Below are 9,927 nucleotides of genomic sequence, written 5' to 3'. Positions count from 1 at the left end.
GTGTTTAACAGCCATGTGTGGTCACATGGAGCTTCCTGGGGCTGGGCAGGGGATGTGGGAAGGTGAGGATGGGAAGGGGATGGTTGCTCCTGCCCAGATTTTAGCAGGAGGAGGTTTGGTGTGTTTGCCAGCTGCAGGTACCTGCACACTGCCTGTGTTGCAGCTGCTGGGAGCTTTCCTGACCCCATTTCAGTAACAGGAGCAGCAGGGCTGGGGGCAGGTCACATCACTGCTGCAGCCTCCTGCCCCTCTCTGCCCAGCCAGGCAGGGCTGCAGGCACCCCCAGGAGCCATTCCTCCTCATCCCTGGATGTGTTTGGTTCCAAGAAGGCAGGAGAGGTGTGACAAGGAGGGAGGAATGGGTGGGACACAGAGCCCCAGAATGTGAAAGGTGTCAGCAGGAAGGGTGGGAAGGAAAAGCTGAGGGCTGAGATGAGCAGAGGGGATGAGGCGCTGGTGGGGAATGGTCACCTGGAATTTGGAAAGCACCTTCCTCACCTCTGGGGGATTTGGTGGCACTGGGTGCCCCATGCATGGTCCCACGTGAGGGGACAGTGAAGCGAACCCAAACAAGAAGCAAAGACTCATTCATGGAACAGGAACTGGGAGAGGAGCTATGGCTTCATCCCTGAATATGCATCCTGAGAGCTCCTTATCAAGGGGTGCAGGGGGAGGCAATGCTTGGTCCTCATTTTGCTGTCAGACCATTGGGTTCCAGGAACTGATAATGAAGGTCAGAAGAGTCATTTGCCATGGCTACCAAAAACATAAATGAAAGCAAATGTCAAAAGTGGGTTGTGGGACCAAACTGAAGTGCCATTGAAACCCAGCTTGGGGGAGTTGCTCTCAAAAGACCCAGAGAAGTTAACAGTCTTTCTGTAAGTTTCAGAAGCTGGTCCAAGATGGAAACAACCAATTTCAATTTCAGCTTGCTGCTAAGTGGCTACTCCATATTCCCAATCTAATCTAGTTTGTACAAGACTTTTATTAAATTATAGAATGCTGAAGTATTTACATTTAGGAAAAGTGTCTCTACTGTCTGTTGTTTCCTGAGTGACAAGAGCTATTATCAGATTTTCTGAGAGTTTTTGCTTGAGCAATAACCATATTTGTCCAGAAAAACAAAAACTGATTAGATCAGCCCTCATCCTATCCTATTTGTTTTAGCAATTCTGCTGCAAAGTGAGGCATGTTAGTCCATGCATGTATTCCAAACTCACATGAGTAAGTCTGAAAGTGCCCCATAACCCCATGAAGCCCAGAACCGAGTCTGGACCAGGCTGGCTGTTACGGATTAACCCAAAGCCCAGTGCTTCCAACAGCAGCAGGAGGGCTGCAGGGCAGTGGCTGCCAGCTGCAGACAGACTCCAGGACAGGCAGATGCTCTCCAGCAGAGGTGAAGTAACCACTGAGTATTAACCTCGAATATTTACAACTTCTTCTGTATGTTAACTATGAGTGTGGGAGCTAATAAAGTTGGGTGTGAGCCTCAGATATTTCAGGACTGCTCCACCTGGGCTGGAGCCAGGCTCACCAAGGTGCTCCCAGGGCCTTCCCCTGTCCCTGGGGGCTCTCTCTGCAGGCACATCCAGCAGTGGCATTGTCCTGCCCAGGGATGTCGGTGTCGTGTCTCCTGATGTTTGCCTGAGGATGTCCCACAGGGCACGGCCCCACTGCCACCCCAGAGGGCTGGGCTAGGAGTGAGAGGGACTGGCTGGTGCCATCCTGCCCACCATGTCTCTGGTGTGGAAAAGGAAGCAAGGGAGGAGTTTTTATTTGACTCGTGTGCAGAAATGCCTGCAGGACCTAAAAACATGTGCCCAAACACAGCATCGATGGCAGGAGCAGCGTGTCTGAGTGTCCCTCCCACACATCCCCAGGCCTGTCCTCTGACAGTGATGACCCTCTCTGGATAAATGGTCCTTTCAGTTCCTTTTCCCTCCCTCGCCACTGAGACCCTGTCAATATTTTATGCCTCCAGTCAGAGGCAGCTGCCCAGCCTGGCACAGCTCAGTGCTCTTGAGCTAGTTCTGTGGGGGTTCTGGACCAGAGGGATTGGGGTTTCCAGGCTCCAGGAGCCATGAGAGGGAAGCAGGAGGTGGATGAAGGCCAGGCAGCATCCCAGCCCACTGTCCTGAGTGCAGTGCCCAGCTCCAGTGCTCCCTTGACCTGCAGCTCCAGCCCGGGCTCTTCTCCCAACATCTCCTACTCCAAGGGGTGAACGGGTGTGTGCTCCCAAAACCCTCACTGCTTTCCAGTCCCACCTGTCCCAAGATGCTTCTGCTCTTCATCCCTCTGTTCTGCAAGGCTGGGGGTGCATTTCCAGTGAGTCCATGACACCAGGGCAAGACATTTCCACACCAGGGACCAAATGGCCCAGGGAGGAAGAAGCTCAGGCTGTCTGTGCTGCCTCAGGGCACATGAAACTCATGCACCCCTCCTCTGCTGAGATCCACGGCCTTGGCTCCCTGCAGCTTAATCCAGAGGAGAACAAACCCCAAGTGCTTTAAAGGGTGCACATCAAGTGTGTGGCACGGGAGGGCTGCCCTGTGCTGGGAAGGTGTGTGGACACAAGGACATGTGCTCTGAGAAGGTCCATGCCCACCACTGGCTCCTGCATTTTGGGATGTATCACCCCAGAGCTGGCTGCATTTCAGCTGTGCTGCCTTGCTAGAGCTTTTAACTCATTTTTCCCTTGCTGTGGACCCCGGTATCCCTGTCCCCAGCAGTCTGTGAAGCACAAGGGGCTGCTGATACTTCGGGAACCCTGGTGAAGTTGGGGCAGAGCAGTGTGGGGACAGACCTGCAGAGGCTGGACACGCCGGATTAGCCTGAGCTCAGACTGAACCAACACCACGAGCAAGATAAGCATCTTGCTGGCCCTGCCCAGCACCTTGGAGGCTTCCCCGCCTCCCCTTCCCCCCGCCGGGGTTTCACCGTGCAGCCACATAAATAGAGGTGCCGGGCGCTGTGGGGCAGGAGCGGGGAGCGCACCCCAGAGCCCGTCCTGCCTGCCCGGCCACCCTGCAGGTAACCCGGGAACCTCGGGCACTGGGAACGGGCCAGGGCCAGCCTGGATCCCCAGAAGGGAGGGGGAGGATGAAGGTTTCCCCAGGAAATAGCGGGAGGCTGTTGGTGCTGCTCAGTGCCAGACCCATAGCGCGGTTCTGCTGGAAATTGGCTCTGCCAAAGGTGCCCAATTTCACTGCTGGGTGGGGTCAGATGTTTTGGCAATGGATGGGACTGAAGCTGATGTGGCTGAAGTTGGGGCAGCCAGGAGGGAGCTCTTGGCTTGGGGAAGGGAGATCCTTTCCAGCTGCAGCTTTTCCATGGGGAGCATGTCTGGGTTCTGTGCCAGTCCTCTGGGAACAGCAGTAAAATAACCACTGGATTAAAATGTGTGAATGAAAGGAAGGGGCAGAACAGTGAACTCCAGCAAAGATAAAGCGAGTCTAAGTAACTTAAACTAGCAAAAGCTTGCTTTTAAACCGGAAAACCTTGAAAGTATTATTATTTTTTTAAATGATAATGGACAGAGTCTGTGCTTTCAAGTTTTTTCTTTATGGTTATGCAATTTACAAATGTTTTTGTTTAAAGAGATGTTAAGAAATTGTGAGTAGCTGCATGCCTGCAAGAGTAGGAAACTGGGGCTATCAAAGGGTGATGATATAAACATAATCAAAGCATTGGGGCAATGGAAGAAGAGACCAGACCTGGAGAGACCCAGTGCAGGAAGGAAAAAGGTGTATTTAATACAGCAGGACCTAAGGTCACTCAGACAGAGGGAAGGGATCCAAAAATGCACTTAAAGGAGAAACTGAATCTTGAAAAGCTGAAAAAAGAAAGAGTCCTCAGCCTTTAAACAGGAAAAGGATTCAGCATGGGCTGCCAGGTGCCGAACATCCAAGGTGTGAGTGGAGAAGGAGGAGGGAGCAGGCACAGGGAGGGAATTTCACGCCAGGACTGACTCTCTGAAAACAGGCTGGCCAAAGAAATGGAGAAGGCAAAGAGCAGAGTCCCACAGGAATGCCCAACACTGGAAACATCTTCCTTAAGAAAAAAAAAGGTTTTTCCAGTTGAAACGAAGGTGGAGTGACCCCCCTTGGCTTCCTTTGAAGGAGTGAGGTGGCTGGAAAAGGCAGGCAGCGAGTGGCACAGCAGGACAGGCTGGGAGCTGACACCCAGACCTGGTGCCTGGAGCAGCCACAGGACAAGCCACCAAAGCAGACAGTGCTTCTTCAAGCCCTTCTTCTGTCCAGGCCTGCATGCCTTCTAGGATTAATTAATTAGTCATTTAAATGTCAATTATTAGCATCAATATGAGGGTGAACAAGGCCCGTTTGCTCGGTGGGTGCTGCAGTGTGGGCTTAGCCTGGGTGCCCCGGGGTGGAGAACACCGTGGTGGAGCCACGATGGGCTTTTGGGCATGAGAAATTCTGGTTTTGGCGCTGTGCAGCCGTGGGTGATCCAAACTCCAGCCACGGGTTTGTCAAGGACACAGGGCCGCATTCCCTCGGTTTTACACCTTGGAGGGGCCTCAGTGTGCCCACGCCCGGTGTGACACCGCTCCCATTTCCCCCTTTTCCCCTCAGAATCATGGCTGTGCTCGGCGCCCTTCGCCTGTGGCTCGCCTGTCTCCTGCTCAGCAGCGCGGCCCCCAAACCCGCCTGTGACCCCAGTGCCTGCGGCCCGTGTCCTGAGGGGGGCCCTGAGGGGACAGCCAGCCCGGCTGCTGGGGGCTGCTGCCCGCCGTGCCCCCCGCCCTGCCCCTGCCCGCCCTACCTGCACGATGACTGCGACATGCAGGGCTTCTCCAGCGTCCCCGCCGGCCGCTCCTTCTACATCGACTTCGGCCGCAAGCTGTGCACCTGCGGGCCCGGCGGGGACATCGCCTGCACGCCGCTCTGCCCCAGCCCCGGGCCCGCCTGCCTCGCCCTGGGCAGCCCACGGGCCGACGGCTGTCCCCAGTGTGTGTGCTACGACCAGGAGGAGATGGCCGTGCCCGCCGGCACCGTCACCATCCGCGGCTCCCAGCGCTGCAGCTGCCCCGAGCAGGGCGGACAGCTGCTGTGCACATCGGACAGCCGCCACTGAGGCTCTCGGCCCGGCTGCAGGAGGGCACCGCGGCCTCGCCGGCAGCAGAAGGCTTCCTGAGCTGGGGGGTGTCCTCGCTGAGAGGCTTCCAAGCGTCCCGGAGGACTTGGGGGTTGTTACGGGCAGGGGGAGATGCCAGGTTCTCTGGCGAGGTGTCTGGAGGGGTGAGCTTGCTTGGTTCCACAGGGCTTAAGCTGACTGCTGCTAGCGTGTAACTGGAGCAAACGCAGCTATTTATTTATTTGGGAGATGATTCTGCTTTTGTACGTGTTTGTGTTTATATAGGCTGTTTATATTAAACTCGCTCCTCCCAGGAGCCAGGCTTTTTCTTCCTGTAATTCCATCGGGTTCCAAGTGGTGGGAACAAGATCAGAGGGCTGGCTGACGCCTTCTCTCCAATCTCTTCATGAGGTTGGAGTAGGGGGGTTAGCACAGATCTGTGTTCTTAGGAGGCAAACCCCTCTCTTGTGTCCATCCTCCGGAGCAAAGCCGTGTCTCACATGAGGATGGCGGCAGTCAAGGCTCAGTCCTCCACAGCCACCTTGATCTCACCCAGGGCTGACCCCATGCTCAGTCCCAGTTTGGCAGGAATGCCCCAAAGTGTGACTTTGTCTTCTGGATACGGACACAGGATACAGGAGAACTGCATCTTCTGAGTGCTTTGATATGTATAAACATGCACACACATAAATGAATGTATCTATGTATAAAACCTATGTATATCTATGTATAAAACCCACAGCTTCATCAGGCTGTGCTATTAACACATGGTAAATGTTTAAGGATTGAATAAAGTCAGTGTTACCAATGAACTTTTGAGGGCTTTACTGATAAGGACACATGTACTTTCCCCTTGTGCTAGCTAGTGGTACTTGGGCCACACAAGGCTCTCTCCAACCACCTTGGCTCCAGGCACAATTACATGTCTCCCTCGGATTGTTTCAACTTTCTTCTCTTCTGTTCTGATGCTGTTTGACTGCAAAAAAAACCCCCAAACAACAGTGATCAGGTGGGATTCAGGTGGAGGGTCAGGAAAAGGCTGGAGGAAGCAGGTGAATTTGGCTTTGGGGATGCAGCAGGGGTCTCCATCAACTGGGGAAGGGACCTTAAGAATCACCCAGTTCCAACTCCCCTGCCACGGGCAGGGACACCATCCACTGTCCTGGGTTCCTCAGAGCCCATCCAGCCTGGCCTTGGACACTTCCAGGGATGGGGCAGCCACAGCTTCTCCGGACAATCTGTGCCAGAGCCTCACCACCCTCACAGTGAAGAATTTTTTTCATATATCTAAGCTAAATTTCCCTTCTTTCAGTTTGAAACCATTCCCCCTTGTCCTGTCATGCCAGACCCTTGGAAATTGTCTCTCCATGTTTTTTGTAGGCCTCTTCAGGTACAGGAAGGCCACAAGGAGGTCACCCCAAAGCCTTCTCTTCTCTGGCCTGAACAATCCCAATTCTCTCAGCCTTTCAGCTGCTCCATGTTTCTGTTGCAGGGAAGGGGGGTTTGACCCGACAACACTTCGCCCTCTGCTCTTCCCCATTCGGTGTAAAAATCTCAGTTTTTAGTAAGGTTAAAGCTCACTGTCCACTTGACAGACACCAGACATCCCACGCCACCATGACCACCAGCAGCACAAGAAATTCTTCCCATTACAGGTTTCTAATTACCTGCTGCCAGGTATTTACAAATTGCTGGAGGAATCCACGTCCTGCGTGCCCTTGCAAGGTGAGGGTGTTTGAGTCCATGGGGTTGGCTCTCTTTTGTGTCTGCCAAGAATTTAAAGAGATCAGGACAAGTGTGTGAGCACAGTGATGGGTTTTGCAAGCACAGGGATCATTCAGAGGGAGTCATGAGGGATTTGGGAAGACTCCTCAGTGCCTGGGGAGGGTGGTGGGCTGCTGGGGGGGTTGTTTATCCTTTGTCACACATCTTATCTGTCTCACTGCTCGCTGCTTTGTGTGACTGATAACCTTGGAGGAAGGGGGAATGACCGACAGATGGGCAGCCCCTGCATAATATTGGGTTTGTCTTCCCTACACAGTGTCAGCACGGGAACAATGAAAGAGTTATTGTTTAAATATCTCTGCAAAAAGGTCCCTGTCGGCTCCTTTGCAAGCTGCTCCTTGGAGGTGGTGCAGAGTTTCTTTGCTCTGCCCCCTCCTCTGATGTGAAGATACCTTCTGCCTCCAGCATCTCTGTCTGCATTTCATCACATTGAAGGCACTAGGTGCATTATTTTACTTTTACCATGAACAGCACAGGGAAAAAATTAAAAACTCACAATGATCGGTCAGAATTTTTTCACTTAAATTTAATGTCCTGGGGTTTGGCATGCTTTGTTTGAATGGGTGTTGTCCTGGATTCTCCAGTATTAATCCTTCATGTGCTTATCTGCAATTTGGACACAGAATGGCTGGTAGTATTTGTATTTTTCCAGATCAGATTTTCCCCAGTCTGGGCAGGGGTGTAGTTTTGTGGCTTCACATGGTCACTGTCAGTGCACCAGAGCCAGGCACGTGTTTGCAGGGAAGGACTGTAAATGCTTCTCAAGAGCAGAGCAACACACAGACTGATGTGCATCCCTAAATGGGCCCTGAGAACTGAAACCAAAGCTGAAATTTGCAGCTCCTAGCAAGAACTCCTTTTGCATGTAGAGCAGTCAGGTTTTGGGGGGTTGTTTGTAAAAGATCATTACTGATGTTTAGTTAGTTGTGGAAGGGACAGGGCCTTTCCTGTTAATCATAAAATGACTGATTTAAACAGAGCCGTGCTTCAGCCCTCAGTCCTTTTATGAGCCCTCTCAGTTCCTGTCTCATGAGGCTGTAAAACATTAAAATATTCATGAATGAAAGCCCATCAGGAGGCTTCCTTTGGGTACAACTGTGTCAAGGAGTTGAAGTGTTTGCCCAAGTCCTTCTACCTTTTCCAACAGCCTGCCAGAAGTGAATTCCTCAGGTGTGGTTCACCAGCTTTAGCACCCCAGACTACATTTGCACAGCCCAGGTGTGGGGGGCTGGCTGGCTGCCATTTGGTTTTTTCTTAGTTATTATGTCTTAAACAATCAGAAATCTTGATCCATGGCAGGTTCTGCACTGGTGATTTCTGATCAGGATAGGAACAGAAGTTTCCTCAAGGATTCCCTAATTTAATTAGAATTAACTCAGTGTCACACATTACCAGTGTTGGTAATGGACTGATTACATCCCCCTAGAAATAGTTTTTCTTTAAAACTAGGGGGAAGGAAGAGAGGTAACATTTGACACTTTTGAATGTGCTCATTATAGAAAATTTTAAGTTGCCCTGACATGCCAAAGGTGAAATGCATTTATTAACCAGCAAATGGCACAAGGATGGGAGCTACACACACACAAGTGTATTTGGGTTTTTATAATTTAATAGTGAGGAGTTCTGCATGTTTCCCTAAAGTGTGCACATTTTGTGATGCAGAATATTGAAATGTGCATTTCTAAGCCTAAGACCTTTTACTTGTGCAACACTTTATAAAAAGCTTCTAAGTTGCAAAAATACCATTCAGGCATTTGGGAAAATAATATACAAGTTGTTTTAAGGCCAAAGTGATTTCAGTGGGACAATGGCCTCAAGCTGTGCCAGGGGAGGTTCAAGTTTGACATCAGGAAGAATTTCTTCATTGAAAGGCTTCTCAAGTATTGGAAAGGACTGCCCAGGGAGGTTTGGAGTCCCTGGAGGTGTCTAAGGAATCTGGATGTGGCACTCCGAGCTCTGGGCTGGGTGATGAGGTGGGGTTTGCTGAAAGGTTGGGCTCTGTGATCTTGGAGATCTTTTTAATGTAATTGATTCTGTGATTCTGTTCTATGATTTAGCTTCAACATTGTACATCTGCACTAAAAACAGCTTTTTAAAATCATTCTGATATTGCATCCATAGCAGCACACACAACTCAGTTCTCCAAGGCTGTTGGGCTTTTTCCAGCAGCTGGCTTTGAATCCTGGAGTGATTTGCAGAGTCATTATTCATGGCTATTCACAGTTCAGAAGTTCAAGAGACACAAAAAAAGTCCAGGGTATGTAATCAAGGATTAATTGTTGCCAGTTTCCAGAGAAGAAAAAAAAAAAAAAAAAGGATAAGAATACAAACCCAGTTGTTTGAAAGCAGAATGAAGGATCTTAGAGGGAAATTACTGTTCCTGTAGCTGCTGAAAATGTCCCTGTGTGTCCAAGTGAGTCAGGAATATCGTTTCCCCCCATCTGAAAAGCTGGGAGAGCAGCATAGGCATTACCTAACAAATGCCAACCCAGTTCCTCAAAATCTTTGGAATTTTGCCATTCTGAGTTTCATTTGATGATGATGCTTAAGATTTTCAAGAGCTTTCAGGTCTCGATCCAGCTACAGTACTGAGCTAAGAAACTTAATCAGAATCAGCTGTGCAAAATAGTCCTTTTGTGTATTAAAAAAAATTAAAAAAACAACAGAAATATTCTCTTTCCTTCCTGGCCTTAATTGGGATCCTGCCTGTGGAACCATATATACTGCTAAGTATCTTAGAAAAATCAGTACCTGCACAGTAATTGAATTTGTAATTATTGTAATTGCACATATCAGTAAGTCCTCTTGTTTCTCCTGTGTGCCAGCCCCTGCTGAGAGCAAGGAGTCTAAATCTTAAAGACCAAACAGGGCCATGAACTGAGCTGTGCAGAAACATGAGGAAACAGAATTTGATGAATGTTAAGAAATTAAAGGAAGTGTCCACAGTTTGTAGCTCACAGGGAGAGGTTGCAGGAGGAGGGACACACACACCCCTCGAGATAAAAGTGGCATAGAAGTCAATCACTGGTTTCTTAATCACAGAATAATT

The 9,927-nt window shown here is 50.3% G+C and overlaps 1 protein-coding gene across 1 annotated transcript; it reads left to right on the top strand.

Annotated features, from left to right (window-relative positions):
• The first annotated feature begins 2,926 nt into the window (after positions 1–2,926).
• On the top strand, positions 2,927–6,038 carry LOC147653896 (fibulin-2-like). Its single transcript, XM_086879602.1, has 2 exons — positions 2,927–3,029; positions 4,592–6,038. The coding sequence occupies exon 2, from the start codon at positions 4,596–4,598 to the stop codon at positions 5,091–5,093; it is 498 nt and encodes a 165-aa protein (XP_086735728.1). The 5' UTR covers positions 2,927–3,029; positions 4,592–4,595; the 3' UTR covers positions 5,094–6,038.
• Positions 6,039–9,927: the final 3,889 nt, after the last annotated feature.

Source organism: Cyanistes caeruleus, chromosome 3, assembly GCF_971803275.1.
Source record: "Cyanistes caeruleus chromosome 3, bCyaCae1.hap1.1, whole genome shotgun sequence".
Taxonomy (NCBI): domain Eukaryota; kingdom Metazoa; phylum Chordata; class Aves; order Passeriformes; family Paridae; genus Cyanistes; species Cyanistes caeruleus.
The sequence above is the reverse complement of the archived record's forward strand: the minus strand, read 5'-3'. Positions and strand labels throughout refer to the sequence as shown.

Coding starts and splice junctions, on each gene's coding strand:
- LOC147653896 (XM_086879602.1), top strand. CDS start 4,596: ATGGCTGTGCTCGGCGCCCTTCGCCTGTGGCTCGCCTGTCTCCTGCTC.